The following is a 13,008-nucleotide window of genomic DNA, read 5'->3' on the forward strand; positions in this document are numbered from 1 at the left end:
TTTTATATCAGATCTGAGGACTCAGTTAAAGGTTGACCAGTTTCAGTCACAGTGGAGGCAAACAGCACTTCCCACAACTTCCCTTCTGGTCTGCAGTACCAAGAGAGCAAATTCACCCATGTTTCATTTGCCATTTCAGAACTGAATAATATCAGCATTTCTATGAGGTCACTGACAGCTTCCTCAAAGCCAGAGTACCCTAAATGCAGATTGCCAGCCCATCCCTTGGTCTCTTTTATGTCTGCTGTTTGCACCCCACACCTCCCAGGTGAAGACAATGAACAAATTCTTTAACTCAAGTCTGTACTGACACAACACTGACTGTGCAGTCAATCATAATAAAGGCTCTGGAGTAGCACTACTTTTAAAGCAAGATAATGTTGCCTACATGGCTGTAAGAAGATGGAGTTATGCTATAGCTGTTTCATCCCCTCAGCTGAAGTTTCAGGTGGATCTGTTTAGACCTCTCCCTTACAACAAGCCATCTAGTGATGATCAACTACTTTTGAACTCCAGAGTTTAGTTCCATTAGAGGGAGAAAAAAGAAATCCTGAAACCCACCCCAAACACTGGAATATCTAATTCTTAGTGTTCTCCAGCCAGCATGGTTTATGAACCAGCCTCCCCACTGTGTGCTTGCAGGGCACACCCTTGCTTTCAGCCTTGGTTTTAAGTCAGCTTGCTGAGTCAAAGCAAACTCCCTCCCCAGAAACTTTCTAACAGTCATCCCCAGGACTGGCTGTCCCATCCTTATCCAAGTTCCTCCCTCATCTGCAGGCTTCCTGCCTGCCACCTCACACACTCTGAAAACATTCCTTCCTCAACAAAGCTCAGCTGCTTCCCAAGAGATGGAGAATTTCCCCACAGTTCTACCTGTGACTGACTATTTAGAGAAGTGTAACAAAAGAGTAACAAACAAAAACATCAGAGCACTTTCTTTGAGAGCAGACTGTCTGGGAGGGAAAGAAACTTGTTTTACTAGGTCCCAAGCCAGTGTCTGGGAAAGTCACTATGCATGTTTAGAGATGCCAGATAGAGACAGAGAACAGCAATACAGACTCAAGCAGCATGACTAGGTAAGGCAAATTACAGTATTTGAAAAGTCCTTACTTAAGTCCTTTCTTCAAAGCTTCAAAAATTTTCTTCACCTGCAGTGGCTTTGGATCCCAGATGACTGCTCCTTTCTGCAGGGAATTGTAAGCCTTGGGGGATTTCAGTGACATTCTTGATCTCACTGAACTTCTGCTGAGAGATTTCCTGTAGAAAAAGGAAATAAATATGAGAAAAAAACATTACCTGGAAGGAGATGCCTTACTTACAAAGCTTCCATGCTACAAGTCCTGAGTCCAATCACATATGCCTTTACTCAAAAAACCAAAGCTCTTGTACTCACTGAGCACACTTTCACGGCTAAAACTAGAAGGTTCAGGAAGGGCCCTAAACATCTACAGCAGTAAACCTGCAAGGTTTTTTGTGGCTTCAAGGCTAGTAATTTCAATAAGAAACACGTCCTTCTCCAAGCTTGACACAAACTTGAGCAGCCCAGTGGTTCTTCGCTGTCCTTTCCAAAGACTAACTGCAGGTCCCCATTTCTTTGGGAAGGTGTGTGGGAACACTGAGCAAGAAAAAGCAAAGCTCATTTGTATAACAGGTTAATAACAAGTTAGTGCTCATACTGCTCTTAACAGACATGCATGGCAGCTGGCCAAGGCCCTATATCTGTGTGCACATTCACACTAGCTCTTGGGTCAACTACAGAACTAGTCAAGTAAGCCACACTGTAGGACAAGGACATTCCCATTCTGACTCACTTGCCATTCAGGAAAACAAGGCAACAAACTTTTGATCTGCTCAAGGTCTAACTGATAAAGCCAGCATAAAAAGCCTTTAGAAATAGCCATTTCCTTGCCTGCAGCCACCATCTATTTAAATGATGGCTTAGAGCCCCACCACCTTTTAGAAAAGCAAGGTACCAAGCCCAGATTGCATACAAGATACAATCATCAAGGTGTTTTTAATGATGTCTAATACCTCACTTACTCTTAAAACCAACTGCAGAAACAAAATTAAAGGGTATTTCTAATAAACACATACATACACACACACACACACACACACACACACTGGCCCCCCAACAGGATTTTGGTGCTAGCCTAAAGAGTTAGGACATCCCAAGCCATCAGTTAAGTACATATATCTAAAACATATATAAACTGGAAAATTAACTCTCTGCAACTAGATCTTTCCCATTCAGCTTCCTGCCTGGCTTACCTCTATCTGTATGCTCTTCTAAGTTGTAACTATTTTTATGAAGTTTTGTCAATAATCCCCCTAAATCAAGCCACTTAAAAGAACATTATCCAAAGAAGTTCCCCGTTCTGCCACACTGAGCCAAGACAAGCCAACTGGTCAGTCTCAGAGAAGCTTTCCACCTTCTTTACAAGCTCTATCCTAAATTCAGCTCACCTGGAGCAATGATTAATGTCAACAGGCTTAACACTTAGCCACTGGCTGGTTTAAGTTCTGCACATGTGACTGAAGGCCTAAGGAGATTATGGAGCTTGGTCGCTAAATCCTAGGCTCGGCACACCTGAGACATGTCTCTAGTCCTATTATAGAAACCTTTTTGAGTAATTAATTATTCTGGTGCTAAATTCCCACTTAACTCCATTTTTTAACATCTAATCTGCAAAAAATCTGATAAAATTGGGCACTGCCAAACATTTTTGCATGTTTAATTTCATCACTTTAATGATTATCTTAGGGGTTTTTATGATGACTTAATGTAAAGTATTAATTAACCAAACCATTTGGAGCTCAGGTTACCTATAATGAGGAATCTAACTGCTAAATTAGAAACTTAGAGCATACTGTTTTCTTTCTTAAGATAATGATTCTAAGTATTCCATGCAAAGTGAAAGGGTTTCAGTAGGAAAAACACTGGAAGGGACAGTCTGGCTAATAAGAACAGTCCTCCTAGAGGGATCAGCACCTAAAATTCCTTCATGCAGAGAAGGAAATAACATCCAGTTCCATGCTTTAGATGAGCATTCTGGTTAGCAAGATTCCACATGGAAGGTATAATATAATTCTATCTTTTCAAATTAAAAAGCTCAAATTACTCCTGGATTTTATTTATTTTTGGAAAGGAAAGGACTTTCATATTTACCTTCAGAGTTCTGGACTTCAAATCCTAAATTCAGGAAATCATTTCCCTTCTTTTAGAGTGTAGCATCTAAGCACTGCATACAGACAGGACTGGGACTTAAAACTCATTGTTTTCCTCAGTGTCTTCTACTGACTGATGTAGCCCATACAGACTCTGAGCACTGATGTTAAGAATCCCATTTTCATACATTTCATAGAAGAATTAAGTGGCTAACATTGGCCTTTAGGGACAGCAGCTCAAAGCTAGATGCTGTGTTGCTGCTTTCCCTTGTGAACTTAATAATTTAAGTATCAGATTTCCCACTTTATAGATAACAGTAATAATATTTACTTCCTGTAGAGACCAGTGTGAGGCAAAATGAAATAGTGTGTCTGATAGAGAGCCTCAAAAGGAAGTTGCTAAAGAAATGCAGAAGTATATTTAGCATCTGCTTAAGGATCTCCATGTGGACCTGATTTGTGTGTCATCCTTTGGACAAACCTTGCATAGGGCCCCTGCAATCTCCTGCTGTGCTTTGCAACAGTGCCTGAGGGAGAGATAAGTCAGGAAAGGGTGATTAAACAATTTCTTCATTATGCCGGGGAAGGCTCTTGGGCGCTCACTGGGCTGTGACTGAGTATCTAGTACACAGATTTCCCTTACTGCAGTGATTCCTGAACACCATTGTCTGTCTAAACACTTACGTAATGAAAAGCAACGTCATAAAAAGATGCATGAAGAGAGGCATTTGGTTAGACATTTTTACAGCTAGAAGTAACAGAATAATCTTAAGGGATATATGAACTCTTCTGTTTAGAGCATTTTTATGCTGCTGAACTATGCCTTTGTTGGAGAAATAGCTGTCCAATGCTTTCCCTGGTAGATCCTTTCCCTGTTCAAACTCCCACTAAGTACTTGAACTTACATAATTTATGTAACATATAATTTATTGGCAGCATTTTTCTCAGGATCATAGTGATTGTTGGGATTGTCTGATCTTTGCTAGGTGCAATACTACTTTTCAGCTTCCACAACATATTCATATAAATGGATGCTTAGACTTCTTGATCATATCACAAACTCGTACTTCACCATGCTGTGTTTAACTAAGAGGTTAATTCAGCTATTTGGTTCTTTGAGAAGACATTTTATTACATGAGTCAGGCATTTCATTGGTACACAACAGAACTGTTTTGAGTGAAATACTTTCCAATACATCTGTGTGATACTGCTGAATGATTCACTTTGTTATAAGGTGCATGGACAGTCAGACATTATATTCATTTTCCACTTATATATCATATCTTCTAAAGGCATTTGACAGCCTGTATAGGGATCACTGCATTCACAAAAAATAGTAAGAGCATCTGTAGTAGAAAATGTGCAGTTATCTACACTGAGCAATGCTACACAACAGTTTATGACAAGCAAAATGGGAAAAACAGTGCAGGGTGGCTTAGCAATTGCAGAGCTTGACTGAAGACTGGATGACTGGACTGCAGTCTTGGCTGTACTACAGACCTGCTTCTGATAGCAGCAGATTTTCAGTGGCCTTCTTGGCTCATTTGTGTTCTTCCCTTCCTCTCATTTGTGGTACTGCTAGGAAGCAGCCCTTCCTCTTATATGATGCTGCTCTGGCATTATAGTTAGTTAAATAACTGTAGGAGAACTTCGGTTAGCTTCAGTCACATATATTGCCAGAATTCAGCATTAAGAGCTCTGTGTTTTTAAAGGTTCATGAGACTTTTCATTAACATAACATTCAGATTTTAGTCAGAAAACATTAGATAGTACTGGGCTGCTAACAAGAAGGGTTGTGGCCCTTCATGTTCCTAGAAGAAAGGGATGCTATTAACAGCCTGATACATAACCTCTGAAACCCAGCCATCCCTGAAGTACAGTCTGTATAGCAGGGCCACAGTGCAGGGTGAAGTGTGTCTCTTTCTCAGTGAAACATGACAACATTCAATAGCTTTAAGATAATGTTAAGAAACAACTTGGACACATAGATCCCTTAGGTTAAAAACCACATTGACAGCACCTAAAGTCTGTTGCTCAAACAATCAGATGCTTTTCTTTTGGTGCTACTTACGCCAATTTCCTGCTTTGCACAGTGCTGAATCCAGTGAAGGAACAACTCCTGCTGATACCACCCCCATCAGCAGGAGACACAAATGTGAGCTTGACCGACATGGCTGTCTATTGGATTCTGAAATACACAGAAAAAAACAGATGAGTCAAAACCTCCTTGGCAGTTCAGGTTTGTGCTGCTGCAAGTGCTGAGATGCACAGAAGTGGAAAGTCAGAACGACAGACAGTAGATTAAATAAAACCTCCCACTTGTCTGCTATACCTGTTTCCTCTGTTGTCATCCACAACACAATTAATAAAGGACTGAATAGTCTAAAATGAAATCTCTCATGCCCTCTTCAATTTCTGATTGGTTTTACAAACTTACTGTGTAAAAGCCAGAAGAGCCTCAATTCACAAGCTCTCTACATTTCTGATTTTTAAAAACCCTGTAATTGTCCCACTGCTTAAGGAGTTCAGGCCAAACAATATATTTCCAAATCAATTTGGATGCCAGAACAATACTTAAGCTCCAGACTTAGTCAAAAAGCAGTTCCTTGCATCTCTGCAGAGCCACACTTGAAATCAATGGTAGAACTGGCCGAGTGTGGTACTTAAGCCCACAGCAGAAGTCTGGTTTAAACAGTAAATTTCAGGTTCATGCTCCTCCTCTGGCAGGATTTCTCTTGGATTGCTCTCTTCTGTTTTCCATCACTCAAACCCTTTTGCTTTCTGGAGAATTGTGTTCTCTGCCATATGTGTATAGGATCCAAGTTACAGTATAAGTAACAGATATATCCTTCAAAACAGCTGTAGAAAATCACCCAGACAGTTAATATACAGAAAAATTCCCTTCCTTTCCCCCTCAAGCTGGTGTAAAGTAAACACCACAACTGAGTAAAACTGAGTAAAATGAAAAGCTGGTGTATCTATTTGTAGAGCTGTACAATCTCCAATAAAAAGCCCTGCATGATCCATGCAAAAAATTTGTCCCACATTACACAATGTGCTCTGAGGAGCAGTGAGCTCTTAACCAGAGTAGATACTGGAAAGAAGCACTCACACTCAACCCTTATGCCTGACAATATTCCCCCAGCATGGCTACCATTAGTCAGACTTGAAGCCCAGAAATGTGAAGACTCTTAATGTGGCTCTGCCACTAACTTGGAGGGCAATGCTCAGTGCTCAATGCTCCCCCAGACTGCTTATAAAGAACTGAATGATTAAATATGCTCCCTGAACAGAGTGAGATTTGAGAGTGTTTTGCTACCTCTGGTCTAGTCTAAAAGTACGGGGAATTGCTGTAAGCAGCTTTGCTTTAGGTACCATTATCTACCAAAAAACAAATGTTGGCATGGATTTTCACAAGGAGAGATACTACAGTGAGACTTCTTTGATTAGAAGCCACTCAGTCAGTTCCCTGAGCTGAGGTCTAAGATTTCCATTTCTTTGCCTACTCTCTGTGCTGTGCCAAGCCCATGAATACATTGTGAAAAACAGGCAAAAGATTTTAGATGAGATGTGAAAACTATACATTTGAGCCAAACAGCTACCTGCTTTGCAAGCTGACTAGTTTGGCAAGGAGGTGTTGGGCATGGCTAGGTGTTTTGTCTTCAGTGCACTGAAGCCCATATGACTCCATAGCTTCAGTAACCAACTATTACATGGAAAAAACTACGTGCATCTTAATCACCTTCTAATCAAACCGTATAGCACTCACATTCTCTTGCTTTAGAAGGATGCCTCCTTAACACCCTTAATCAGAGAATGTACTTGCAAGTTGAATTTTCACAATATTTTCCATTCTTTCCTCTAGTTTTCAGATGCAGAAGTCTGTGAAGAGCCACCCCATCAAAAGGATCGTTAGACTGAGAACCATGCAACTTACTGAAAAATGCAATTGTGTAACAAGCTGTTCAAGGAAGAAATTAAAGGAATAGCCTCGTGGTTATTGACCACATCCCTCATCAAGGCTAGGCCAGATTCCCAGGGTCTATTCCTCAGCTCTGCAACTTGGGAAAGTTAGTTCCTGAACAAAAATGAGGGAAAAAAGTGCAGAAAAAGCTTGACTAATTTCACAGGACTACTAAAGCCTGCACAGAATGAGACTGAAAGCCTTTGAAGCATGTAGATAAGAACCAAACAAAAACAGGTAGACCTTTGACAGCCAACAGAAATTGGAAAATGATGAGAAGACTCCCAAAGTAAAGATCTGTGATACTGAACTGTGAAGAATGAAGTTGGAAATTAACAGACCCCCCCTGAAACTTTGTTAGTGAAAGAAAAGAATTGCTTAAATTGCCTAGACGTGATTCTGCAGCCACATGTGTTTCTATAAATCAAGTAAAATTCTAGACTTGAGAAGATGCACTGCTGCAAATTAAGAGAAATGAGAGATGAATTGGACCTCACTTGCCACACAGACATAAGCATCAAAAATTCTCATGGGTCATTTGTTTTTCCTAACTGCAGAGAGCTCAGTCCTCACGGCCACTGACCGTGTCATGTTCTGCTCTAGCGCCTAGCTACATTCAAAAGCAACTCACAAACACATTTTCAGTTCCTCTTACAAGAATGAAAAGAATTTAAATAATGCTAGGAAAACACCATTAAAGGGGTTATCTTTCTTACTTTGAAATGAGGTTGACAAAGTCATATACCACTTGGTACACACCTGCATATATGTATTTTTTTGTAGCAAGGAAGAAATCTTACAGCTCGTTTCACACTTTTGAGTAGAAGACCATAAGTAGGATGTCAAGACAACATTATATTTCTAAGAAAGATTTATAAATGCAGTTGTTTAAACAGAGCCTTTTGCTAGCCAGAGTGTCTGTATGAAAGTGCTGAGCTACGTTACAACTGCCCCTGAGAAAAAGCATCTGGACGTATCTCAAACCCAGCTCTCCCTTTAGGCTAGAAATAAATCAGGTAAGGACCCCCGACAAAGCTGAGTTCAAATCTGTCTTCCAACTTGTAACCTTTGCTGTGGAGGCCAGTGTCTCTAAATCTCATAAATTCAGAGATTATACTCCGGGGAGCAGAGGAACTTCCTCTCCTTTAACCTTCCTCGAAGCATAGAATGTGAATACAGTAGCTAGCTAAGGGCACAAGAATATCAGATCAGTCTGAAGGAGCCTATTGCCAGGGACAGTAGAAACACTGAACTACTGGAAAATACAAGGAATCTTCAAAAAGCCTGATAAAGCTTGTGGCTCTGAAACAGATCTCCAAACTGCCAGCTACTAACAGACTCAAACATTTTAATACCTGCAGTTGTGTAAGTCTCAGAAATGTACTTTTGGTATAAACCAAGAGAGTAGATGTGTTGGTTTTTTTCCAAATTAAAGGAGTATATTTGTCCCTGTTTCAATTATTTGCCCTAAGAAGCTATTGTCACTCAACCTCCAGTGTCACCTGCACATGTAGAGACGCCAAGCATCGGAGCTTCTATGCAGCAGTGAGTACAAACAGCACGTTCTGCTTTGTCCCTGTCAGTATTAGGCTGTTCCTCAAGCCAAATGACCTTCATCCTCTACAAACAAAAAGCTGATGTCTGTTTGTGTTTATGGCTAAACTTTTCCAGCCCTAGTCACATATTTAATTGTTTCTGGGCACAATAGTTTCAACAATTTTATGAGGAAAATATGACTCACAGCCCTCTTGCAAAATACTTCGGCTCATGTTTTGTGCTTTAAATTAGTAGCCATGTCTTTCTTTTAGTATCTCTGAGAGGTTCACTTGAACTTGGTGAACTGAGGCCAGAGTATGGTATTCATGTTTCCTTAAAATTCATAATGTTTTAGTTGCAAATGACTAGTTGGTTAAGACACACACTTTTGCTCCCAGTTGTGTGCCTGCAAAGACTGTCCCAGACTTCTGCTTCCTTCAGCACACATTGAGTTGATAGCCTTGGCAATGGGTGGCTAGAGATCTCACTAGTGTGGCAGCACCCACTGTTGACTGGCTTCAGCAAGCAGCAGCTGTCTAATAAGATTAAGCCAGTTTGAAATCAAGTAAATTATTAGCCCCTAAAGAAAATAAGCAAAATGACTGACCACAACCTACCAAATGTCAATCACTTCAGTGCCTTAGGATCATGTTGGTGATTCTGGATGTTTTGTGAGCACGGCCATTTGTCTTACATCACCTGATGCTAACTTTTCCCTTACATTTTTAGACTATTATATTTCTATACAATTTTATTTGTAAATATTGCATTAGCTTTACTTGCAAAGCACAATAAAGCCAGTCTGTCTTCTGGTTGTGGAAATGGAACAGAGTTGATTTCATTTTGTATTATCATAACAGAATCCTTTCCTCAGTATCAGACGTGCTCAACATTTTACTGTTGGGATTACAGTCTTAACCCTAAAAGAGGTGGCTTATTATTGTGGCTATATGAAGAATCCTCCTAGTACGTACATTTCTGCATAGCATAGCAACTAGATGTTATTGTAGGGTTACCACCTAGAATCTATGTCTTTTCAGAGCACAGTTCTATAAAATTCACTTCAGCTCCATGACAGCCAAACAAATTTGCCATTAGTGGGTTCTATACCATGGTTCTGTGGTTCTATGGTTCTACACCATTTCTACTAGAACTCAGCTTTCACTGTAGGTAATCAAAATCAGTAGTGACTTAAGCAGATGAACATTTAGGGATTTAGAGATGTTCTCTAGACCTACTACAGAAATGATCTGTGATTCCAACTAATCATCTGCTGTTTCAAAAAAAACCCTTAAGTCAAAGGCCTTAAGTTACTCATTCCACTTCCCTGAATTTCTCTTAAACTCCACCACAATAAGCTGCTTTGTGGCTACAATTGCATCTGTATTAGTACTTTGCCTGATAGAAATATATACTGCAAACACCTAATAGGTGAAAAGACAACTCTAATATATTTACACCAGAAATTTTCTAACGTATGTCAAATTTAAGGCTGCTTTTGCACACTGGGCTACATTTGTCTGCCATCACACTGATGTAACCACAACTATTTTTCTTCCTCTCATTTATTTCAAAACTGAGGAACAATGGCATTAACTAACACTGCTGAATCCTTATGGTGGGTGGTATCCATTTCAAAACCCAACAGCAAAGAATGCCATTTAAGTTTTTCATGACACTGATAAAGAAAAAAACATAAATCAGATTGCCACAGCATATTATAATACTGTTAAACACTTAGAACAAAGTCTTAGGACTCAGCTGGGCCTGAACCACCGAAGCTTTTTGTGATTTCAGTGTACCACGGAACAGGCTGGAAACTTCTAGACCTTAGCATTTACTTTGCAGCATTGGACATCTAAAGAATCCAGACCATTAAATTTAATGAAGCTCCCAAGAAGTGATAACATCATGTCTCAGCCTTAATTACTCTAAAGGTAGATGTAATGAAGGCTGACTGAAGAATAAAGTGGCCATCTTGTGTGCAGCACAGTGTTGAAGCCACTGGGAAAATGCACACTGTATTTAATCTTTGCTCTTCAGCATTCTTTAGCAAACCATTGACCTCGGTAGCAATGTCTAATTTGCTGGATAAACATTCCAAATTTATGACTAAAACTCTTTACATTTTAAGCATTTTTGTTCAGTAGACAAATATTCTATTTATGCATACAGTTATTGGCAGAACTAAGAAAAAGCTCTGATTGTTTGTCTAGAGATGAAAAGTCATTTGAATTAGGAAAATAGAAAGTGCCCCTGATGTCACATCTCAACATGGCTATTTTAACACAGTGTGACACTGGAACAGGGATCCTTTCTTCAGCCAAATCCTTTCTGTAGAAAGGACTCCCAGCACAAGGACTGACAGCAGAATCTGAGGTAGGATGTAATTCACTTATCTAGAACTGCTACCTCACACCAACACATTTAACTTGTAACTAGTCCCCCACACAGTCAGGGGAAGAGTCACTGCAGTGGCAGATATCAAAAATGGTTGATATTTTGGGTTTATATCACAAAACAAGTTTGCAAAAAGAAAAACCAGAGCTACTGGAGACAAACAGCTGCCTGTGACAGCTCCTCTTGGTTCTTTTATCATTTGTCTCTGAAGGACCAAGAGGTAAATACTGCTTCTCTCTTACACTTCTCCTGCTCTCCCATCTCATTCCTTCTCATCTCTTTCTATCCTCTGGTTCATATAATGGGAATGAATCAACAGCTGATCTTGTCCACCTTTCTGTACAGAAAGATGCAATCCATGCAAGGAACCATCTACCAAAGAGGTATGCTTGGCTAGAGTGCTGTAAAGTCTACTGGATAGAGCTGTACAAAGCCATGAACAACTCCTGTTCCAAGAACATTCACCAGACATTTCTCCTGGTTTAAGACTGAGTAGTGTGGGCAACTGCATAGCAATTTTGCTGCAAGTGGAAGATTTTGCTATGCTCTGCATAGCTGCACATGTGTTCCACTGCACTTCTTGACCTCAACCTGATTAACTCAGGTTATTATTACATTATTTAACTTAAGATTTTGGGTGCTTGAATTTGCACCAAATCTATACCTTTTGGGTTGTATTTTGAAAAGCTCAAGTGAATCAGGAGTATAATCCCATTCTCAAAGGTAAATTAGGCTCTGAGGAGCTAGTTGGATTGATTTTTAATAACAACCACATCCACAGCTTACAGTATTTAGAAAGATGGGGCCTGAGTGTCAAACTCATTTTGATACTTTTGCAAATTTTATCCAGGCAGATTGAAATACATATATATTTAAATACTGCATAGCTGACATACTTTCCTCCTAGCCATATTCAAGTCATAAAAAGGAAATCAGATAAATGACTTTGATCCAAGTTATTGCTTTAGTCATTAGGCCCTTCTACAGCTTTATGCCAGCTTCTGGAAATGAAGTTCTGGAGTTCAGGTCTCCTATGGAGAAATAAATTTAAATATCATAAGTGATCCCCTCAGATAGCTTCTCCTGTGCCGGAGGTGCTGTCTCTGATGTAACCATTTCTAGTGTAGTTCTTTGAACACAGGACTCACATTTCAAATCCAAGATGACCTGGTTTTCATGCCTGCAATTCAAAATGTTACTGTATTTCTAATTAGTTTTCATCTAAGCACACAGATCCAAGTTCTATTCTCAGTGCCATTGGTGCGCATCCAGAGGAAATTAATCAGTCATTTATTCCAGTTTTCCAGTAGAATCCCGGCAGCAAATGTTGGCCTGCACTCACTTAATGACCTGGAAACTATTTTTCAAGACATAATTTTGTGGTCAATTTTGTACCTCCCTCTAGTGGCAGCAGGTATCAAACAAATGAAGCACAAAGGAGACCTTGTCATGGATCACACACTGATGTATTGTGCCTCTTTCTTTCATGGAAATATGTTACTCATGATCAAGGTTGGCTGTAAATCTCACTCTATTTATTTTTTTTTTTTGGGGTGGGGAGAAGGGGCTCGGGGGTAATGTTGTAATAAGAAATGAGTCAGGGACTGCATAGAACCCAAATCCTCCTTTACTTCCCTTGCCAGTATGTGGCATGTTCATATAGCCACATGGAGCTCCTCCACATTTGCCTACACCATAGCTCTTCCAGTTGCTGTAAGTACTTTTGCATTGAGTTTTCTTTTCTCCTCAGGGGAAGGCACAGAACAATTCACCCATTATCAGCTGATTTATGAGCACCGGGCTTGCTGCTAGCTCCTCTGGTTTCAATTTCAAACTTGATGACAAACTTGCAAGCCTGAATCAGAGGTTCAGGAATGTGGCAGGCTCCACACGCTAGCCTGACTTGCAGCTTTCTCAGCTTTGGCAGAATTTGAGTCTG

At 40.0% G+C, this 13,008-nt stretch overlaps 1 protein-coding gene across 1 annotated transcript in view; it reads right to left on the minus strand.

The window, feature by feature from the left end:
• Positions 1 to 13,008, minus strand: part of RIPOR3 (RIPOR family member 3) — a 52,331-nt gene that overhangs the window by 25,121 nt on the left and 14,202 nt on the right. The window contains exons 2-3 of the mRNA XM_054173621.1: positions 5,241 to 5,357; positions 1,111 to 1,257 (exon numbers count right to left, since the gene is read on the minus strand). Of these exons, the coding sequence (XP_054029596.1) occupies positions 1,111 to 1,257; positions 5,241 to 5,341 (248 nt within the window). The 5' untranslated portion in view covers positions 5,342 to 5,357. The remainder of the gene's footprint in view (positions 1 to 1,110; positions 1,258 to 5,240; positions 5,358 to 13,008) is intronic.

The sequence above is a fragment of the Dryobates pubescens genome, chromosome 26 (assembly GCF_014839835.1).
Source record: "Dryobates pubescens isolate bDryPub1 chromosome 26, bDryPub1.pri, whole genome shotgun sequence".
Classification (NCBI taxonomy): Eukaryota; Metazoa; Chordata; class Aves; order Piciformes; family Picidae; genus Dryobates; species Dryobates pubescens.